This window comes from Hemiscyllium ocellatum, chromosome 22 (genome assembly GCF_020745735.1).
Source record: "Hemiscyllium ocellatum isolate sHemOce1 chromosome 22, sHemOce1.pat.X.cur, whole genome shotgun sequence".
Taxonomy (NCBI): Eukaryota; Metazoa; Chordata; class Chondrichthyes; order Orectolobiformes; family Hemiscylliidae; genus Hemiscyllium; species Hemiscyllium ocellatum.
In genome coordinates, this window is record NC_083422.1 from 59,554,504 (window position 1) to 59,577,242 (window position 22,739).

At 42.7% G+C, this 22,739-nt stretch overlaps 1 protein-coding gene across 1 annotated transcript in view; it reads left to right on the plus strand.

The window, feature by feature from the left end:
- Positions 1 to 22,739, plus strand: part of LOC132826396 (VPS10 domain-containing receptor SorCS1-like) — an 815,604-nt gene that overhangs the window by 686,182 nt on the left and 106,683 nt on the right. Inside the window, exon 18 of the mRNA XM_060842288.1 lies at positions 20,161 to 20,274. Coding sequence (XP_060698271.1) covers positions 20,161 to 20,274 — 114 coding nt within the window. The remainder of the gene's footprint in view (positions 1 to 20,160; positions 20,275 to 22,739) is intronic.

Genomic DNA, 22,739 nt, shown 5'->3' on the forward strand with positions numbered 1-22,739 from the left:
CAGGATTTTTAATGGTTACTTGGATAGGCTAAAGAATTGCTGATTATTTTCTGCTGGTGAAGAAATAGTATCAAGAGCACTTTGACAAGCAATTGTCACCAATGTTTTTGTTTTGAACGTGTTGGCTCAGAAATGTTGTCTCAGAAATCTAACAATTAAAAACAGAAAGCCTTGCATTTATAAAACACCTTTCACAAACTTCAGGAATGCCCCTGAGCATTTTACAGACACTGAAGACCATAAGAAATAGGACCAGGAACAGAGCGTTCAGCCCCTCAATTCTGCTCCGCTATTCAAGACAATCCACTTGATTAGACATTCTCATGACCAAATCTCTTGATTCCCCTGAGGATCAAGGACTCTGCCCCCACAGCTCTCTCTGTAACGAGGAGTTTCAAAGACACTCAATCCTCTGAGAGAAGAAATTCCTCCTCATCTCAGTCTGAAATTGGTGCCTCTTCGTCCTGAGACTGTCCCTTCTGGTGCTAGACTCTCCCATGACAGGCAGCATCCTCTCAGCATTGACCCTGTCAAACCCTTAAGTAGCCAATTCGTTTCTGTGAGATCACCTCTCAATCTTTGAAATTCCAGTGAGCAGAATCTCAGCCTGTTGAACCTTTGCTCGTAAGACAATCCTTCCATCCCAGGGATCATCCGAGTAAACCTTGATAATCTCTTTCCACAATGTTGGTGGAGGATACCAGGGAATATTTCCCTGCTCAGCTCCAAAGTAAAACACAAATCTTTTATGTCATTATCTATTTAGTGTTGGTAAGAATCTCAAGGATGTTTTTAAAGTAACAAGAAATGCAGTCAATAACAGATTGCAGATAATAACCCCTGTTCACTGTCTATTATTATTTTCTCCAGATAATACCAGATAGTTTCAGTATTTGATACTATTTTATCCACAGAGAAATGCTGTCCTTCCATTCCTGTTGATACTTTCCACATTTCTCCCTCTGTGTTTATCTGTGTGGTTATATACCTTGTATTCTACCATGACTCTGTTTAAGTCTCATAAATTTTCACAGATTTAACATTTTCCGTTTTCCAAATACCTGTATAAAAGTCTTCTGCAACTTTATAAGTGTTTGAGGATACCAACTATATATTGTCCTTTCAGTTAACTGTTCCTTCAATTTTCCAAAGTTACAAATCACACACCAGGTTATAGTCCACACATGCATCCTCTCACAGAGTTAGACCACTTTACACTCACACACACATATACACTCTTACACAGACACTCACAACCCCCCTCTCCAGACACACACACACACACTCCTGCAGACACACACACTCGCACACTCACACATGCACCCCTTCACAGACTTAGACCACTTTACACTCATGCACACATATACACTCTCACACAGACACACACACACTCCTGCAGACACGCACAATCCCACACTCACACATGCACCCTTTCACAGACTTAGACCACTTTACACTCATGCACACACACAGACACACATGTACACTCTCTCTCACAGACACTCACAAGCCGTCACTCCAGATGCACATGCATACACACGCCCACATACACATATACATTTGTGGGGTGAATTTGTACTTGCAGAGTTACATAATACTTTGCTCAAAAACTGCATGACTCTATGTAAGACTCTATTAACTCACCTTTTAGATTAGAATCAGTCAAAACATTATGACACAAACAGGGAACACAGGGGGCTAACACCTTCAAGATCTCAACATCTTATCTGGACTGACACCAATTGCTACAGTTAACCTGAGAATATAACTTTTTTAAAAAGTTCTGTGATTTACATATGAAAGAAGTGAAACTATCATGGTGATTATAACAGATGAGAGATTTAACAAACAATCAAGGTATTTTTCAATGAATGATTTCAGTTAAATCACGCTGCAAACATTTGCTGTAAATTCTGTGCCTTACAATTGTGTCCTCCACAATCACCTGATGAAGGAGTGTCATTCCGAAAGCTAGTGCTTCCAATTAAACCTGTTGGACTATAACCTGGTGTTGTGTGAGTTGTAACTCTGTCCATCCCACTCCAACACCGGCATCTCCAAATCATGACTTCAATTTTCCAATTGAAATTGAACACTGCTGTCACGTCCATGTTTATTAGCTTCTACTGCAAGTTGGAGATTATCTAAATTGCTGTTCGATCTCATTAAAGCCATTTAATATCATTGAGCTCTCTAAACAGCCTTTTAAACCCTTTGTTGGAGTTTAGTGTAACCTCAGGTGGTTAAAACTTGAATGCCTGTATTATAGCAAACTCCTAACAACCTCTTTCTCCTTGAGAATCCTTCAAAGTTGACCTCTGGGCAGCCTGACCCAGTTGGAGGGGAGATATACCTTCCTTATGGAACCAGAGGTAAGCAGCTGAAGATCAGTGCACCAATTATTTTACAACAAAATGCATTCTCACTAAACTGTCAACTCACTCCACAAGAAAAACCACAAGAGACACAACCATAAGTGCCAGAAATCCGAAATGTAACGAAGCATCTGAACAAATGAGGAGGACCCATTGATATTTGAAAAGCCAAACGTAACAGTTCAGATACAGAAACATAATCAGAACACCCCCAAAATATCACTTATATCCCTCATAGCAACACTGGAATCGAACAGGTGAGAATGAACAGGTAGCAGGTGGTGACAGTGGAGTCAGCTTCTGAACATGATTCTCGGCCCATGGGACAGGTTCTGCTACATCCACAAGACGTCATCGTTGTCTTTCCAGCTCAGTAACTCAGGAGCGTTTGCTTCTTTTGGTTGCCCTGGGACCTGCTCCTGGGGTTCTGGGGCTCTGTGTAGCTCTATCTCGGGTAGCAGCATTGGAAGACAAGTCTGGAACCTGTCCATCGACTCAGAGCCAGGAGCCTGTTGATCAACGCAGAGGCAGAAGCCCATTGGTCAATGTCCAGTGTCAGGGGGAAGGTGAGGGGCCCGCGCCGTGTGATCACCTCCAGCTCGGAGGTGGTGGGCACTGTAGCGACAGTCTACAGTGGCGGCAGGAAAGGGGCACATAGCCAGGGCACCCAGGACTGACTGGAGGAACAGAGAGGGTGAAGGCAACAGAAAGGGACGGATGAATTTTTGAAGTTTTAGTAAGATCAATTTAATATTAATGTATTCAGTATTTTACCACTGATACAATTTGGAGTAAAAGACTTAGGAGCAGCATTTAGGCCATTTGGCCCATCAGGTCTGCTCTGCCATTCAGTTATGGCTGTGTTTTCCAACCCCATTCTCCCACCTTTTCCCCATAACCTCTGAACCCTTTAACAATAAAGAACTGTTCTATTCTGTTTTAAATAGAGTCAATGACCTGGCCTCCACAACCTTCTGTGGCAATGAATTCCATTGATTCCCCACTTTCTTACTGAAGGAGCATCTCCTTATCTCTGTGCTAAAAGGTCTTCCCTTTACTCTAAGGCTGTGGGTCCTAGTCTCTCCTCCCAATGAACGCAACTTCCCAACATCTACTTTGTCCAGGCCGTTCAGTAATTTATTCTGGAATTTATTCTGTAAACTCGTGCAGCACCCAAATATGGCAACATTATCCACTTTTCACTGTACCTAGACACAAGTGACAATATGCTAAATAAATCTAATATATTAAAGCAATCCAGGAAATGATAAATCACCTGCGAAGTAGCAGTTAACAGGAGTAACAGGGAACAGGAGCAGTGATGCTTACTCGAAGAGTGATATTCTGGTCCCTTTGCTCCCTCGGTGTTTGTGCTTGAAGCTGCAATGTTTAGATTTTGGGGCATGTCCATCCCTCACCACCAACACAGAGAGCTCCCGTAAATATTTACAAGTCAATGTTCACTGATGTCACAGGGATTCAGGCACAGTTTGATCTGGCCTGCTTGACATGTGCACAATCTGACCATCCCAGAGAAAGCTGCAATGAAGTGTACTCAAAGCTCAGGTATAATCCCTTTAAAATGTATCCGAGAGGGAGCAGAGCTGTCATTTCAAAGTCAATAAAGCAAGCAGCTGGGAGGCTTTGGGGTTTTTAAACATAATAACAATAGAAGCATCCTGAAAGAGTCATGTCAAGCTCCCACAGAACCAGGATTCTTTAGTGTTAGTTTTTCAACAGTAGTCACAAATGCTGCGATATATGAAACTAGGTGGAAGCTGCAATACTTATCATTCAGTTGCACTGCATCTACCCTCACGATGGTACATCTCTCCCTGTTACAATACATCTCTCCTCACGACAGCACATCTCTCCGAGCGATCGTCTGTATCTCCCTGTTACAGTACATCTCTCCCTGCTACAGTACATCTGTCCCTGTTACAGTACATCTCTCCCTGCTACAGTACATCTCTTCCTGTTACAATACACCTCTCCCTGCTATAGTACATTATTCCCTGTTACAGTACATCTCTTCCTGTTACAGTACGTTTCTCCCCGTTACAGTACATCTCTCCCTGTTGCAGTACATCTCTCCCTGTTACATTACATCTGTCCCTGTTACAGTATATCTCTCCCCGTTACAGTACATCTCTCCCTGTTACAGTACATCTCTCCCTGTCACAATACACCTCTCCCTGCTATAGTACATTATTCCCTGTTACAGTACATCTCTTCCTGTTACAGTACATCTGTCCCTGCTACAGTACATCTCTTCCTGTTACAATACACCTCTCCCTGCTATAGTACATTATTCCCTGTTACAGTACATCTCTCCCTGTTACAGTACATTTCTCCCCGTTACAGTACATCTCTCCCTGTTGCAGTACATCTCTCCCTGTTACATTACATCTGTCCCTGTTACAGTACATCTCTCCCCGTTACAGTACATCTCTCCCTGTTACAGTACATCTCTCCCTGTTACAATACACCTCTCCCTGCTATAGTACATTATTCCCTGTTACAGTACATCTCTTCCTGTTACAGTACATCTGTCCCTGCTACAGTACATCTCTTCCTGTTACAATACACCTCTCCCTGCTATAGTACATTATTCCCTGTTACAGTACATTTCTCCCCGTTACAGTACATCTCTCCCTGTTGCAGTACATCTCTCCCTGTTACATTACATCTGTCCCTGTTACAGTACATCTCTCCCCGTTACAGTACATCTCTCCCTGTTACAATACACCTCTCCCTGCTATAGTACATTATTCCCTGTTACAGTACATCTCTTCCTGTTACAGTACATTTCTCCCCATTACAGTACATCTCTCCCCGTTACAGTACATCTCTCCCTGTTACAGTACATCTCTCCCCGCTACAGTACATTTCTCCCTGTTACAGTACATCTCTCCCCGCTACAGTACATCTCTCCCTGTTACAGTACATTTCTCCCCATTACAGTACATCTCTCCCCGCTACAGTACATTTCTCCCTGTTACAGTACATCTCTCCCCGTTACAGTACATCTCTCCCTGTTACAATACACCTCTCCCTGCTATAGTACATTATTCCCTGTTACAGTACATCTCTTCCTGTTACAGTACATTTCTCCCCATTACAGTACATCTCTCCCCGTTACAGTACATCTCTCCCTGTTACAGTACATCTCTCCCCGCTACAGTACATCTCTCCCTGTTACAGTACATTTCTCCCCATTACAGTACATCTCTCCCCGTTACAGTACATCTCTCCCTGTTACAGTACATCTCTCCCCGCTACAGTACATTTCTCCCTGTTACAGTACATCTCTCCCTGTTAAAGTACATTTCTCCCTGTTACAGTAAATCTCTCCCCGTTACAGTACATTTCTCCCCGTTACAGTACATCTCTCCCTGCTATAGTACATCTCTCCCTGTTACAGTACATCTCTCCCCGCTGCAGTACATCACTCCCTGTTACAGTTCAATAAGGAGTTCGACAAGGTTCCCCATGGGAGACTGATTAGCAAGGTTAGATCTCATGGAATACAGGGAGAACTAGCCATTTGAATACAGAACTGGCTCAAAGGTAGAAGACAGAGGGTGGTGGTGGAGGGTTGTTTTTCAGACTGGAGGCCTGTGACCAGTGGAGTGCCACAAGGATCGGTGCTGGGTCCTTTACTTTTTGTCATTTACATCAATGATTTGGATGTGAGCATAAAAGGTACAATTAGTAAGTTTGCAGATGACACCAAAATTGAAGGTGTAGTGGACAGCGAAGAGGGTTACCTCAGATACAACAGGATCTGGACCAGATGGGCCAATGGACTGAGAAGTGGCAGATGGAGTTTAATTCAGATAACTGCGAGATGCTGCATTTTGGAAAAGCCAATCTTAGGAGGACTCATACACTTAGTGGTAAGGTCCTAGAGAGTGTTGCTGAACAAAGAGATCTTGGAGTGCAAGTTCATAGCTCCTTGAATATGGAGTTGCAGGTAGATAGGATAGTGAAGAAGGCATTTGGTATGCTTTCCTTTATTGGTCAGAGTATTGTATACACGAGTTAGGAGGCCATGTTGCGGCTGTACAGGACATTGGTTGGAATATTGTGTGCAATTCTGGTCTCCTTCCTATCGGAAAGATGTTGTGAAAGTTGAAAGGGTTCAGAAAAGATTTACAAGGATGTTGCCAGGGTTGGAGGATTTGAGCTACAGGGAGAGCTAAACAGGCTGGGGCTGTTTTCTCTGGAGTGTTGGAGGCTGAGAGGTGACCTTATAGAGGTTTAGAGGGGCATGGATAGGGTAAATAGATAAAGTCTTTTTCCTGGGGTGGGGGAGTCCAGAACTAGAGGGCATAGGTATAGGGTGAGAGGGATATAGGCCGGGTACTGGCAGGCGGGACTAGATTGGGTTGGGATATATGGTCAGCATGAACGGGTTGGACCAAAGAGTCTTTTCCATGCTGTACATCTCTGTGACTCTACGACTCTTCATCCCTCCCTGTTTATACATTACCCCTGCTATAGTGCATTTCTCCTCGCTATTCTTTCTCTCTCAGAGTTTCCCTTTGATGTTTTTCTTCCTGGACTGATGATTTGCCTGTGAGATAATTTATTTTTACTAAGCTTGCCTTTTGCCACGGGTCAAGAGTGTGGTGCTGGAAAAGCACAACTGGTCAGGCAGCAACCGAGGAGCAGGAGAATCAATGTTTCGGGCATAAGCCCTTCATCATTCATTCCCGGAACATCGATTCTTCAGCTCCTTGGATGCTGCCTGACCTGCTGTGCTTTTCCAACACCACACTCTCCCCTCTGGTCTCCAGCATCTTCTGCCCTCACTTTCCCCTTTTGCCTTGGTATGTTTGCGGGAAGTTGTTGTATTGGAACAGTTCCTGTTTAGTAGTCATATAATGTACTATTCTGCAAATTCTTCCAAGAGTTATTCAATTTTTCTTTCTTTTGTTGTATTTTAAGTATCATGTATTCATAAAGTGTGTTTTGCTTCAAGCCTGTTAGCTTGACCAATTTTGTCCGAGATAGCACTTACCTTGAAAACAAGGCAAAGCTAATCCCTCGGCTATTTTCTCAACATATTTTGAGGTAATTTGGTCTCGGCTGTAAAAACGGTCAATGTTTTGGGTTAGAGAAAGCTAATTAGCCCTCATGCGAGTGCTGGCTGTTAGTAAGAACTATCCAATTAGGCCCACTGGTCTGGTCTTTCCCTGTTGCTCTGTACTTTCCTCGTATTTATGTTTATACCTATTCCCTTCTGAAAGTTACAATTCAATTAGCTTCTCATGCTGTGAATTTCAAAAACACATCAACCCCGACTGTACCAAACAACTCCTCGTTTCCCACCCTGTTCTTTTGCCAATTATCTTAAATCATTCATTGCCTTCCCCAAACAGGCACATTAATAAGGGAGAAAAAGGATGATGCCGAGAAGAAAAATATTTAAAAGAAAAAGCTAAAGAAAGACAGAGCAGAAAGTACCAGTGGCTGGATTATTGAGTGATGGATCAAATCATCACAATCAATCCCTGGAAACAGTAGAGACATTTGAAGCATTACAAAAAAGATAGACCTGTCTAGTACTGGGAGACTTAAGGGAAAATTAGAACATGAGAGATTATTGTAATATTCAGTGATTTAATTGTTCTGTATTTCTGTGAGTCTGGTACCTGTCCTTGATTGGTTAAGTTTGTGTATACACTTTGAACTAAAGTAAACAGCCACCATACAAGGTTCTCAAAGCAGAGGCAGTTTAAGCAAGTCTGCAGACAGTATTGCAGAGATATTTTGAAACTATTGTACATATACTTGTTGCATACATATACACTGCCATTAATGCTGTTTTGTTCAGAAATAAATAAAATACCAGAGGCCCGTGGTTTACCAACATCTAACATAGAATTTTTTTACTTATGAATGCGATCCCATTGTGTCAATTTAAGGATCCAATATGTGAACATCTCCTTTATATTGTCCTGCATTGTGTTCCAACTTGTGTACGGGATATCTGGTCAGCATGGACAAGTTGGACCGATGGGCCTGTTCTCATGCTGTACATCTCTATCACTCTATGACTTGTGAACAGACTTACAACAGGATCCATGTGAAACTGTGGAATTGTCCGTACTTTATGACTCTATGTATGGCAATAATGATCCCATGTCAAAAAATGTCAGTGAAGCTGAAGCAGGTATTAAATTCGACTTGAAAGCACTGATAAAGTCTAACTGATCTATCAGCTTCAAACATAACGCATAGCAAGTCAAAGAGATCACTGCCCTGCTATTTCATTCTCACTTTGTTCTGATGAGTGTTTCCCAAATTCTCAAATTATCATTCTCTGTCTCTCCCTCATTCCAACCCCCACCTCCCTGCACTCCCTCGGGGTTCATCCCAACATCCTATCTAAGATTAACTACACAGAAGGACATGCACGGGCTGCGGGATAATGTTCTTCAACCTTGCTCTGGATTTTGTTAAGGTAACAGAGGGAAGGAGGAAGTGACCTTTAACCTTGAGCATGTTCTGCCGTTCAATGGGATCATGGTAGATCTCTGTCAGAGCTCAGGTTTACCCTTGATGACAGAGAAGGGACTGGCAGGGTGGGTACCTCATGAATGCTTGGTCTCCATGATGTATAGCAAATTGTGCAGTGGACGTGGTGATATTGTCACTGGAGCCAGTAATCCAGGCACTCTGATAATGTCCTGGGAACCAGTGTTCGAATCTCGCCATGACAGATTCAATAAAATCATGGAAAGAACAGGCTGATGATGACCATGAAGTGATTGTTGGAAGAACCCATCTGGTTCTCTAAAGTCCTTTATCTTTGTATGTATTTCAGGCTGATAGATTCTTGATAAGTAAGGGAATCAAGCATTGTGGGGAAAGGGCATGAAAGTCATAGAGTCAGAGAGATATACAGCATGGAAACAGACCCTTTGGACCAACCTGTTCATGCCAACCAGATATCCTAAATTAATTGAGTTCCTTCTGCCACCATTTGGCCCATACCCCTGGACATGAGGAATATTGGATCAACCATGATCCTACTGAATGGCGGAACAGGCTGGGGGGCTGAATGGCCTACTCCTGTTTCTGTTTCTAATGAGTCTGATGGTTTAAGAAATGTCTTTACTTGGTCAGACTTGCTGGTGACTCCAGACTCACAGAAAAATGATTAAATAGTAATTGCCTTTTGGACAATTCGAAATGGATGCTGGTCTAGGCAACAATGCCAGTGTCACAAGTATGAATTAATCAAAGAAATCTTTAATTATTAGTTACCGTTGCAGAATGCAGCTTATAAGCTTCTCGTGTACATCAAACATCAAGTCATTATCTGAGGATCTATGTATTTTACAGTGAAGCCATTTGTCAAAAAGGAATTCTTAATTCAAATAATCAAACTGTTCAATTGAAGTGTTACTGCTATTGCTTACATCATATCATTGGATAATTCCTTAAATTTTGTGAAAATTGTTTTCTGAATTATCAGCAATAGGTTATATTTGATGCAAAGACACTTACTGAAGTCATGGGAAGAAGCATTTTTTAAAAAGTAAATGCATTTATTATTCATACCTTGTGGGTTAATTTCAACAAAAGCAATATGCATTTACATAAATTGCTTTTAAAACTGGAAAATTGGTTCCACAGGGGTATCATCAGTCCACGTATGAAACTGAGAAACACTCGTGAACATTAGGTCAAGTGCCCAAACATTTGATGGAAGAAATACATTTTAAGGAGAACTTTAGAGAAGGAGACATAGAGGTAGAGAAACAGATAGGTTCAGAGAGGAACTACCAGGTTCACTATTTTTAATTTAATCATTGCTAAAGGTTCCAATTCAGATTATGGAACGTCAGAACAGGATAGGCCAATCAGCCCATCAATCCTGAACTGACTTTCTAGATCATGGCTAAGTCAGTGCCACTTTTCTATTAAGGTACCCCTTAATGTCATTAGCCTCCAGAAATCTATCGATTTCATCCTTGAAGATTCTCAACTTCCACAGCCTCTGGGACAGAGAACTCCAAACCTTCACTATCCTCTGAGTGAAGAAATTCCTTTGCATTGCAGCTTGGCCTACTCTCTATCCTGGGATTAAGTCCCCTGGTTCTGGAGTCACCAGCTGGAATACATCCTATCGATATCCGCCCTGTCACACCTTCGAAGTAATGTATAAGTTATAATGAAATTAATTCTCATTCTTTGCATCTAGAAGACAAATCCAATTTCCTCAGTTTCTCCTCATAAGACAATCCTGCCATCTCAGGGATTATTCCGGTGAACCTGTGTTACACACTCTCTCTAGCAAGTACATTTTTAAATAAAGTGATCAAACTGTTGACACACCTCCAGGCCGTGTCCCACCAAGGCTCCATGTACCTGCAGCAATCCTCCGATACTCAAAGCCCCTTGAAATTATTTCCTTCGTGCCATTCCACTTTCTAATTGCTTGGTGTACCTGCTGTGACTTCATCTGACAAAGGGGCAGCGGTCCGAAAGCTTGTGATTTCAAATAAACCTGTTGGATGAGAATCTAGCGCATTCTGACTTCTAAGATTTTGTGTGAGACCTTATGGAAATCTTTCTCAAAATCTAAGTACACCACATGAACTGATCTCTTTATCTGAACTACAAGTAACGTCCTCAAGTAAAATCCATTAAGTTTGTTAAACACAACTCCCCTTTGGATATTTTTCTGATTGCCCTGTTTAGGAAGTTATTTCACACCTCGAGAGAAAGTCAGACATAAATGTAGGCCGCCTGGCTCAGAGACAGGGACTCTATGACGTGAGCGCCTATGATTCTCCTTCATAAATCCATCTTTTTTTTAAACCCAGAAATGCTATCACACACAACTGAGCAACTTTCCCAACACCAAAATTACCATGACTTCTTTTTTTGCAACATTTTAGCCTTTTTCAACTACTGACCACCACCAGACATCATCTGTGTAGCCAGCACTTACAAACAAAGCACAGGCAAAAATAGTGCTTCATTTTCAAAGTAATTCACTTTGAGAGGTGCTGGTAAGCCTGAACTTTCCTGAGCCCAGACACACAGTGCAGTAGCAGGTTGTTGCCACAGGAATTTATGTTGGGTCCACTCTTGTTCGTTGTTTATATAAATGACTTCGATGACAATATGGAAGGCATGGTAAGCAAGTTGTGAATGACACCAAAGTTGGTGATATAGTGGACAGTGAAGAAGGTTACATAAGATTGCCAAGCGATTTTGATCAGTTGGGTTAATCAGCTGAGGAGTGGCAGATGGCGTTTAATTTGGATAAATGCGAGGTGTTGCATTTTGTAAAACAAAATAGGGCAGAATCTATACAACGAAAAGTAGGGCCTCGGGTAGTATTGTGGACAAGAGACCTAAGGGTTTAGGTAGATGATGATTTAAAGTTTGCGTCACATGTAGACAGTGTAAAAAAGATGGTGTTTAGCACGCTTGCCTTCATTGCTCAGACCATTGAGTACAGGAGTTGGGACGTCATGTAAAGGTCAGTCACTGACATCGGTGAGGTCTCCTCTGGAATACTGTCTCCACTTCTGGTCACCCTGCTATACGAATGATATCATTAAGCTGGAGAGAGGACAAAAGACGCTTACCAGGACGTTGCGAGGTATGGGAGGCTTATAATTAAAAGCTGGATAGACTGGGGCATTTTTCACTGGAGTGCAGCAGGTTAAGGGGTGACCTTATAGAGGTTTATAAAATCTTGAGGGGTAGATTTCAAGATTTTATAAACCTCTAAGGTGGGAGATTTCAAGACTAGGGGACATATTTTTAAGGGTAGAGGAGAAAGATCTAAAAAGGACATGAGGGGCAATTTCTTTACATAGAGAGTGGCTCAAGTTTGGAATGAACTTCCAGAGGAAGTGCTGGATGAGGATATGGTTATAGCGTTTAAAAGACATTTAGATAAGTAAATGAATAAGAAATGTTTGGAAGGATAGGGGCCAAGTGCAGGCAGGTGGGACTAGTTTGGTTTGGGATTAAGGTCGGCATGATCTGGTCGGACAGACAGGTCTGTTTCTGTGTTGCATGACCCTATAACTCTATCACTTTAAATCGATGCGCTCTGGTTATTGACTTTGCTGCTAAGTAGAGCAATGGCTCCTGCCTATTGACTATGTTCAGACCTTTCATAGTTTTCTACATCTCAATTAATCTTCCCTCAGCCTCTTTTGATATAAAGGAAACCATCCAAGCTTGAACAATTTTTTTCTTTCAGCTCAAGTTCTCCAGTCCTTGCCCCAAAAGCTTGTGATTTCAAATAAACCTGTTGGACTATAACCTGGTGTTGTGTGACTTCTGACCTTGTCCACCCCAGCCCAACAATAAATCCAGTAACCAATGTAGAATGGACTTCTTCTCCCAGGGAGTGATTAGAATGTGGAAGCAGCCACTGCAGAAGTAGTTGCAATGAATCGTGACAGAATGTTGAGCACACGTTTGATAAATGGGTGAAGAAAGGAAAGACAAGGAAATGCTGATGAGATGAGATGAGGGTGACTGGGGCATGTGTGGGGCATAAACATCAGTGAGGATGGATCAGTTTGTGGTTTCATTGTAAAAATGATGGCAATACAAACTGCAAAGCGTCAGGAAGGATAAGCAGGCCATACACAATGAAGCCAATTCATCAACAGTTTTTATATTGCAGAGAAAAATTATGGTTTGATTTTCTCCATCAATCCAAACAGCTCAAACAGGAGCAGTTCTATTATAGCAAATAGCTCAAGCTGGTCTGTGTACAGATGTTAAATGGCTCAATCCATATATCTTCCTCCCTTGTGCCTTACTGGCAGATTCACAAACTACACATCTCTGGGATTCAAATTCTCCTCCAGCCTTGTTACTACCATGATCTCCACACTCCTGTGTACAATTTCAATTCAGCATCGCCCAGCAGTACTTAACTTTTCCAAGATAGAAGAAAGCCATTGTTCAAAATATAAGTATTACCAAACTATAAATACTGCACAGCTGGGGTGTTCAAACTTGTCACTGAATTGTTTAGCGAACCATCACAGCTATTCCATAAGGGTCTAGTGGCAATGCAATCTCTACCAGATGTTTCCATTTGACTAACATTATTTCTTTTGCATTATTAACTGATAGGGATGCTACAAGCCCTCATTGATCAAAATGTTGCAGCAAATATTAATATTCAACACTTTTTATGCATTCATCGCCAGGGCAACGCGTTGAAAGATTTTATGTTCATTCCACTAACTCAGGGTCAGTGGTTAGCACTGCTGCCTCACAAAACCAGGGACCCCAATTCAATTCCACCCTCAGGTGACTGTCAGTGTAGAGTTTGCACATTCTCCCTGTGTCTGTGTGGGTTTCCTCCCATAGTCCAAAGATGTGCGAGTTAGGTGAATTGGCCATGCCAAACTGCCCATAGTGTTCGGTGCATTAGTCCGGGGTAAATATAGGGTAGGGAAATGGGTCGGGGTGATTTACTCTTTGGAGGGTCAGTGTAGACTTGTTGGGCTGAATGGCCTGTTTCCACACTGTATGGAATCTAAACTAATCTTCATGGATATCAGTTAAAGCATCGAATGTACAACATGGATTCGGTCCACACCAGCCTAAAAGGAGCAATCAAATCTAACCCCATATTCCATCTCTTAGTCCAAATCCATGTTACTACAATCCCTGTATATCCAAATGTTTCTTAAATTCCGTAAGGGTGCTCATTTACGTTTGCTAGAAACATCATAGGTTTGTTCACAGCAACCCATTCTCTGGAAAGGAAGGTAAATGTTCAGGTGTGTGACACCTTCTATGACCCAAGAGAGTGGGGAACCTATAGTTTCTCATTGGTTGAGGTGTTCCCAAGGGGAAGACAATCAGAGTCAACTTCAAGAAGTGTGGTGCTGGAAAAGCATAGCTGGTCAGGCAGCATCTGAGGAGCAGGAGATTCAATGTTTCAAGTGTAAGCTCTTCATCAGGAATGTAGGGGGGGGGGTAGCCCAAGAGGGCAGAGAGATAAAGGGGAAGGGGTAAGGCTGGGGGAGATAGCTGGAAATGTGATAAATCAATGAAGGTTGGGGTAGAGATGTTAGGTCAGAGTGGGGGGTGGAGGTGAAGAGCTTCGGGGCAGAGAAGATGGCCTGAGGGAGGGTGGGTGCAGTGAGAGAGAGACTTACTGAGATGCTTGTAGAGGGAGGAGGAGAACCTCTTCAAGGTAGGCATCCTTGGAAGAGGCTTCGCAGTCAGGTTATAATCAACTCCGAGACAGTGAGGACTGCAGATGCTGGAGAGTTAAAATTGAGAGTGTGGTGCTGGAAAAGCACAGCAGGTCAGGCAGCAGCCGAGGAGCAGGAGGCTCGAAGTTTTGGGCATAAGCCCTTCATCAGGAATGGGGCTTGCCCAAGGGAGCTGAGAGATAAAGAAGAAGGAGTGAGGCTTGGGGAAAGGTAGCTAGCAGTCAACTTGTCAAGCAGTCCTTCCTTTGTTGAGTATGACATTTTCAGATCATTTGAAATGTGGTATTCTTGCATTTGTCCTGATGTGTGTAAGACAAAGGGCATCAGCAACATGACTCTTTTGAGCAAAATCTGAGTTCTGTTCCCTTCAGTAATGTGGGAATGTTACTGAGAGAGCAATGTAGAGGCCTGACTCTAACCTTTTACCAGAAATGAGCTCATTTATCAACTCTGATGAGTTTCCTGGAGGGTTTCTCTCCATGCCCCAACGGTACACCGCACAATCAGAAGAATGTGGAGGCTTTGGGGAGAGTGCAGAAGTGGTTTACCAGGATGGTGCTTGGATTGGATTGCATTAACTGCAAGGAGAGGTTAGACAAACTTGGATTCAAGGCTGACCTGACAGAAGTGTATAAAATAACGAGGGACATGAATAGGATGGACAGTCAGAGAGTTTTTCCCAGGGTAGAAATGTCAAATACTAGAAGCTATAGGTTCAAGTATATATTTGTGCATAGACAGTCAAAAAACATAAAAGAAACAGTATATAGCTGGATTTGTTTAGCTACATTAATCTTCAATAAAAAGGTTAAGATGAGGTAGACTGATTGCAGCTTGCTGTCTGGTCTGACTGTAGATCCCAAGAGTTTTTGCTTTCGGCTGAGAGAGGTTCAAAGCTGAAGCTGAAATCCTCCTCCTGTCTGAAACCACACTTGTGAAAATGAAGTCTTTGTTTAAAAGATCTCTGTCTGCTGTGACAGTGAAGACACAATCAAATCTGGGTGAGAGAACATCAGTTTGTGGGCAGGACCGATGGGAGCTGGATTAGCATTCAGATTCGAGGGAGGAGTTGTTTTCTCCACTCTGAGCCTAGTTATTTCAGTTCTTCAGCAAGAACATGCTTCAGAACACATTAAAAGCTTGTCTGGTCATATAAAAGCAAAATACTGTGGATGCTGATAATCTGAAATAAAAACAGAAAGCTATTGGGAATGTTAGGAGGTTGGTCGCACCCGTGAGGAGAGAAACTGAGTTTCATCCAGTAGGACTTTTACTGGATTCGAAATGTTAACCCTGTTCCTCTTTCCACAGATACTATCAGCCTGCAGAGTTTCTCCAGCACTTTCCATTTTTATTGTCTAGTCATATGACTTCTCTCTCTACTGTCACAGAAGGGAATCTCATAGCAGATGTGAAATATATTTTTCAAGAGATTTACTCATGGTATCATATTGTGACATGTGATCTAATTACATAGAAGTTGCGGTCTCCATCTTACTGAGTCCTCTTGCAGCATGGCATGCTGAGGGAAAGGTACGGCAGTCCATCAAATTGTTTAGTTTAAGCCTAGACATGCAAGTGTCTGTGGTGGCACTGGATATATGTAGCTTACAGGAGCTATAATAAATGTTCATTGAATTCTGCTGTACTATAGGAGTTACATTTCATTCGTACATTCTGGAGCTAAAATATGCATCATGTCATTATCATGAAGATGATCACTGTAGAAAATCCAAATGAGGCTGTTGTTTGTACGTTCTAAACGGTAGCTTGATTAGTTCATGTCTGATTAGCTATTGGCTCATCACTTACGTCAAGTTAATGTCCTATTTCCCAGCAGCTGAAGCGTGTCTGTTCATCGTGAAATCTTGTTAATGACACAGAAGAGGAATCTTCCATATTCCTCAGGGGTTGGTTTCTCTGGTGGGGTCTCTGCAAAACCACAGACTGATGCGGAATGTGTTTTGCGCTATAATGTAACTGGGGGTACCTGTCTTCATGCTGTTGTTTCAGTGTATCGCTGTGTAAGGGTTGGAAAAGGAGGAAAAGCAGTACCTACGATGATGATGTCACCAGGGACTTCTGGGAGAATGGATCAGGATCTCGGAGGAGATCCAGCTCATAGTCTCTTTAACGATGTCTATCACGTCATCATAACCTGGAACTGTTGTGTCTCACAGTCAGTGTGAAAATATACCTTTAAGACACATGTCTGTCATGTCAGTGTAAACTCTAACTAGTTGCTACCATGGAGTAAACTATTTCTTGTTTGATATGAGAACCTTTTCTAGTGAGGCTCTCATACCCAGCCACAATTGAGCAAACACACCCTTCATATTCCTTCAGTTAAAGCAGGTTTGTGGCAGCAAAACAACCTCACAGGCAGCTGTAAACTAGGTCTAAGTCATAAACGCCCTACGGTGCGGACAGAAGCCACTTGGCCCATCACGTCTGCACCAACCCTCCAAAGACTGACCAACCCTATCCACATAATCCTACATTTTACCACAGCCAATCCACCCTAAACTGCACATCTTTGGACTGTGGGAGGAAACCGGAGCACCCGGAGGAAACCCACGCAGACACGGGGAGAATGTGCAACCTCCACACAGAGAGTTGCCTGAGGCTGGAATCGAACCTGGGACCCTGGTGCTGTGAGGCAGCAGTGCTAACCACTGAGCCAGCATTTCGTTGCCCCTTCAGCATTCTCCAATCATCTTCTTTAGTCAATTGTTTTAAAGGTTGTTCTCCCAAATTGGCCATAAACAGGTCCTGGCAGCGGGCCGTGGAGGGGGTCGTGAGGGCCGACTGCCTGCCCCTCTTCCGCGGTTATGTTAGAGCCCGGGTGTCCTTGGAGTGGGAGCACGCGGTGTCCACCGACACCCTGGAGTTGTTCAGGGAGAGGTGGGCTCCCGCAGGGAGTGGAGTGCATCATTTCCCCCTCCAACTCTATTTTGATTTAGTCCCTGCCCTCCCTTTCACTGTTTTGATCACACAGCATTGCCCTTTGAGGTGAAGGGCACTGCTTGTCACTGGCCAGTCGGGTGTTTTCCTATTTTCCTGGTGGTGGAAATTGAATAAAGATTTGTATACTTTGTGTCTTTCACTGTGTCTCACACCTGCACACACACACACACCATGGGTGCTGGGGAAAAAAATAAGCACTACCGCAGTTAGGCGGGAGTGTGGGGGATAATTTTTTTTAAAAAGTAAATAAACAGGCGATTTTTGATTAAAAAATAAAAGTTGTTCTTAAAAGTTCAAGTTTCCAGTCCTTGGATTTGAAATCACCATTTGATAATGCACATCTTCATGACAGTTCAGCTAAGCAGTTGCTTACACATTCACACGATGTCAAAAAACATTGCAGGGATCAGTGTTCAGAAATTCAAGGAGCAACTATCAGAGGTGTTATAATTATTCAGAAGTTTGGTGCTCCTCTAGCTATTATCCTCTTTCACACATTCTTCCTCCCTCTCATGAAGTCTTGTATTTTCCAGTCAAACTCTAAGCCAGCTCCCTTCCATAGTTTTGAGCTCTGTGAATTTGAGGATACCTATTCACTTCATTAAAGAATGCCTTTTGTTGATTATTAAATGTGGCATTGATTAATCAATGTGTTCTGCAAAAGAAAGTTATGCCTGCTCTTGAGAAAATTGAGCAGAAGGCATTGCACATTTTTGATGTGAATGACTGATACAATGGGGTGTAGGTTTGCTCGCTGAGCTGTAGGTTTGATATCCAGATGTTTCATTCCCTGGCTAGGTAACATCATCAGTGGCGACCTCCAAGTGAAGCGAAACTGTTGTCTCCTGCTTTCTATTTATATCTTTCTCCTGGATGGGGTTCCTTGGGTTTGTGGTGATGTCATTTCCTGTTCGTTTTCTGAGGAGTTGATAGATGGCATCTAGATCTATGTGTTTGTTTATGGCGTTGTGTTTGGAGTGCCAGGCCTCTAGGAATTCTCTGGCATGTCTTTGCTTAGCCTGTCCCAGGATAGATGCGTTGTCCCAGTCGAATTGGTGGTTTTTTTCATCCGTGTGTAGGGCTATGAGGGAGAGAGGGTCATGTCTTTTTGTGGCTAGCTGGTGTTCGTGTATCCTGGTGGCTAACCTTTTTCCTGTTTGTCCTACGTAGTGTTTGTGGCAGTCCTTGTATGGAATTTTGTAGACGACGATGGTTTTGTCCATGGGTTGTACTGGGTCTTTTAAGTTTGTTAGTTTTCGTTTGAGAGTGTTGGTGGATTTGTGTGCTACTAGGATTCCGAGGGGTCTCAGTAGTCTGGCTGTCATTTTGGAACTTCTTTGATGTATGGTAAGGTGGTTAGGGTTGCAAGTCTAGCAGCATCTAAGAAAAGAGAAATAGCATGAATGTTTTGAGCCCAGTAACCCTTCATCAGAACTTGAGTTGAAATGTTGACTTTGTTTTCCATCCACAGATGCTGCCAGACCTGCTGAGTTTTTCCAGTAATTTCAGTTTTTGATTTATCAGAAGGAAAGGTGATGGTCTTATGGTATTATCAGTGGGCTGCTAATCCAAGACCCAGGTAACACTCCGGGGACTCCGGTTCAAATCCTGTTATGGATTCAAAGTGTTATTTAAATTCAATAAGAGTCTGATGACCATAAATCCATTGTTAATTGTCGGAAAACCCCGTCTGGTTCACTAATATCCTTACCTGGTCTGGCCTACATGTGACTCCAGACCCACATGGATGTAGTTGACTCTTACCTGCCCTCTGGGTAATTAGGGATGGGCAAAAAATGCTGGCCCAGCCAGCAACCCCCACATCCCATGAATTAATTAAAACAAAAGTCTTGCTGAAACTGATCACAGCTGATGCACTGGAATGAAAACAGTCCAATACTAATAATGTACCTTCCCAAATTTTCATGACCTCCTGCAGTAGTCCTCCTGTGTTGTACCATTCCCGAAATCTCTGGAACTGCAGACCTCAGTGTAGATACTAGCAGGGACTGTGTTATGCCAGGATTGTACACATACCATTCACGCCTTCCAAAATAGGGTGTTCTAATCCTGTCATAGAGACAGTGTGCTTAGGACACACCACAGAATGAGAATTCTGATCCTTATTTTCAAATCTCTCCATGGCCTCAACTCTCCTTGCGGTCTCTGTAACTGCTCCCACACCCCGCATCAACCTTATAACCTCAGCCACATTCCCAATTTCCTTTGCTCGTCCCTTAGTTGCTGAGGGACCTCTCAACATCTCTGCCTCCCTCTTAAATAGCTTTTAAAAAAGAGTCCCTTTTACTATCATCGTTAATATCTCCCTGAATGGCCTGGTGTTTAGTTTTGTTTTGATAGTACTGCTGTGAAATGCTTGGGGCATTTAATACATTAAAGGTGCTATGTAAATGCAAGTTATTGTTCTATGGAACCTCTTGAGCAAAGTGCGTCTTGTTGTCTTTGAGTTGGTGAATAATGTTGCTGGATTTCAAAAAAAAAGGTGCATTTGCTTCATGCTGATTTTAATGTTCCAACTTTTCCTCTCCCTGTCTCTTTCTCTCATTTGTTCGTTCACAATGGGACAGCGATTATGGGTATGAGCGTCACTCTGACGGAAGGTGCCTACCTGCATTCTGGTACAATCCCTCTTTCATGGCGATGGAGTGTATCACGGGGCAGAGCTACCTCAACAGTACAGGGTGAGTAAGCTGCTGTGACACCCTCTATTTGCAATTAACTGTGAATATTTAGATACTGACCACTGTCCCTTACGGAGATCAAGGTCAGTCCACTCTGACACTCCCCGAGTAACTGCAAGCTGAAAAGGTTCCATTCTTTCACAGTGCAGTGAGATTAGTTCAGCACATTGCTTGATGTTTGATTAGGTCAGTGTATTGATTTGAATTCTTGCTCTCGGGACTGTGTTCAAATGGCATTTGAAGTCAGAGTCTCGTGGGTGACCTTTCACACATTCCCTGCTTTGCTTTTGGACAGATCTCTTTTGCAGGTGATGTTTTACATCTCATTGGGGTCAGGAAAGGGGAAAAAAAGACTTGTGCCAGTGCTCCTGTGGCTGTCTTAGCTACCATCAATCAGCCAATCCAGACGTTAGGGATTAAAAAAAACCTGGGAGGCAATTATATAAAAACTGGCAACATCGAAATAGGGGAGGAGGGCTTCCTCATTGTTCCTTCCAATGATTTTCCTTCTGATAGTTTTCCTGTTTTGTTGTGGGATTCAGCAGCAAAATTCTCTGCTGTCACATGGCCCTATCCATGTGCCAATTCTCCATCCACGACCCTCGCCTCTTCTGTTCCATTAAACCTTTGGCTGAAACAGCAAAGTTTGTCACTGGGTAGACGTGTTCTCCATTTGTAGCAATTCACGCAGTCAGATGATGGTAGCTGCACAATCCAGGAACAGCAGGGACTCCGTGAAACTAAATCAAATCCTTTTACGATGCTTGAAGCATTGGCAGAAAGCTGTTCATTAGTTCTGTGGGAAAAATTGAAGGGGTCGAGCATTAAAATTAGCAACACTGCAGGAGTCGGCTTTATATAAAGCGTTCCATTTCCTACCAGCAGACGGCAGAAACACGACAAAGACAAATTGCTTGTACCCCCAGAAAGTTCATATGTATTTACAGGAAATTAAGAAATATATGTTATGATGAGAACAGACAGATTGATTTTAGCTCTGTATTTACGCTTTTTTCTTTATCACGATGTGAAGTAATGTTTTGCGTAAAATAAAGCCAGTAAACCTTTATAAAGAGAACATTTACATTATTCATCTTCAGTTCTCAGCACTTTGGTCTTTTTTTTCCCTGTACTGTTGCACGCAACAACATCAAGGTCTTGGCAGCACTACCTCCTGGTTGAAAAGGAGGTTCTTTCACTTTGTTGATATTTTCCATCTGCTGCCTCAGAGACCAGGAACTCAATGAGCAAGTGACTTAAAAGCAAATAACCACCTGTGACAAACAATCAACTCGGATTATGTTCACAAACAAAACCAGAAATTGCTGGAAAAGCTCAGCAGGTCAGGCAGCATCTGTGGAGAGAAATCAGAGTTAATGTTTGAGGACAAGTGAAACACTAACTCTGATTTCTCTCCACAGATGCTGCCTGACCTGCTAAGCTTTTCCAGCAGTTTCTGGCTTTGTTCCTGATTTACAGCATCCACAATTCTGTCAATTTTCACTTAAGATTATGTTCACCTCAAGCTTTCAGCAGGATTGGGAATCAAACTGAATTACAAACCTTATTTTATCACTTCAATCTCCCAGAATTCTATTATGGATTCAATGTCAAATCTTCAATGTGGCATCATAGAATAGAATCCATATATTCCATAGAACCCCTACAGTGTGGAAACAGGCTCTTCAGCCCAACAAGTCCACACCGACCCTCCGAAGAGTAACCCACCCAGACCCACTCCCCTATTACTCTATATTTACCCCTGACTAATGCACCTAACCTACACATCCCTGAACACAGTGGACAATTTAGTATGGCCAATTCACCTGACCTGCACATCTTTGGATTGCGGGAGGAAACCGGAGAACCCGGCAGAAACCCACACAGACATGGAGAAAATGTGCAAACTCCACACAGAGAGTCGCCCCAGAGGGTGGAATCGAACCTGGGTCCCCGGTGCTGTAAGGCAGCAGTGCTAACCACTGAGCCACCGTGCATCATGTCAGTGCATAAAGTCTCTCCAAAGAGAAACCTTGGGTTGTATTTCCTAGCTCAGCACACAACTCCACGTCTCTCTGTCACTTCTTATTGTCCCAATCTTGGAGTAACTTTTTGGTTTCCAGAATAGAATAGGTTCACAAAACTACACCAGAGGTTTCAGTACAGAAACTTGTCCTTCAGCTCAAATTAGAGCAGAAATTACTGGAGAAGCTCAGCAGGCCAGGTGCCATCGATAGGAAAGAAAGCAGAGTTAACCTTTTGAGTCCAGTCACCCTTCTTCGGAACTGAGTCTTTCAAATCAACTGATCTATGTCATCCAAACTTTCTTCCACACATCATTTCTTCCCTCCCAGAATCAACTTCAATTCCTTCTTCCACATTTATTTGTCCAGCTTCCAATGAATGTCCCAAATCTGCTCCACTCCAACCCACTGGGTGAGTTATGTTTGTCCAGTTAATTTTTC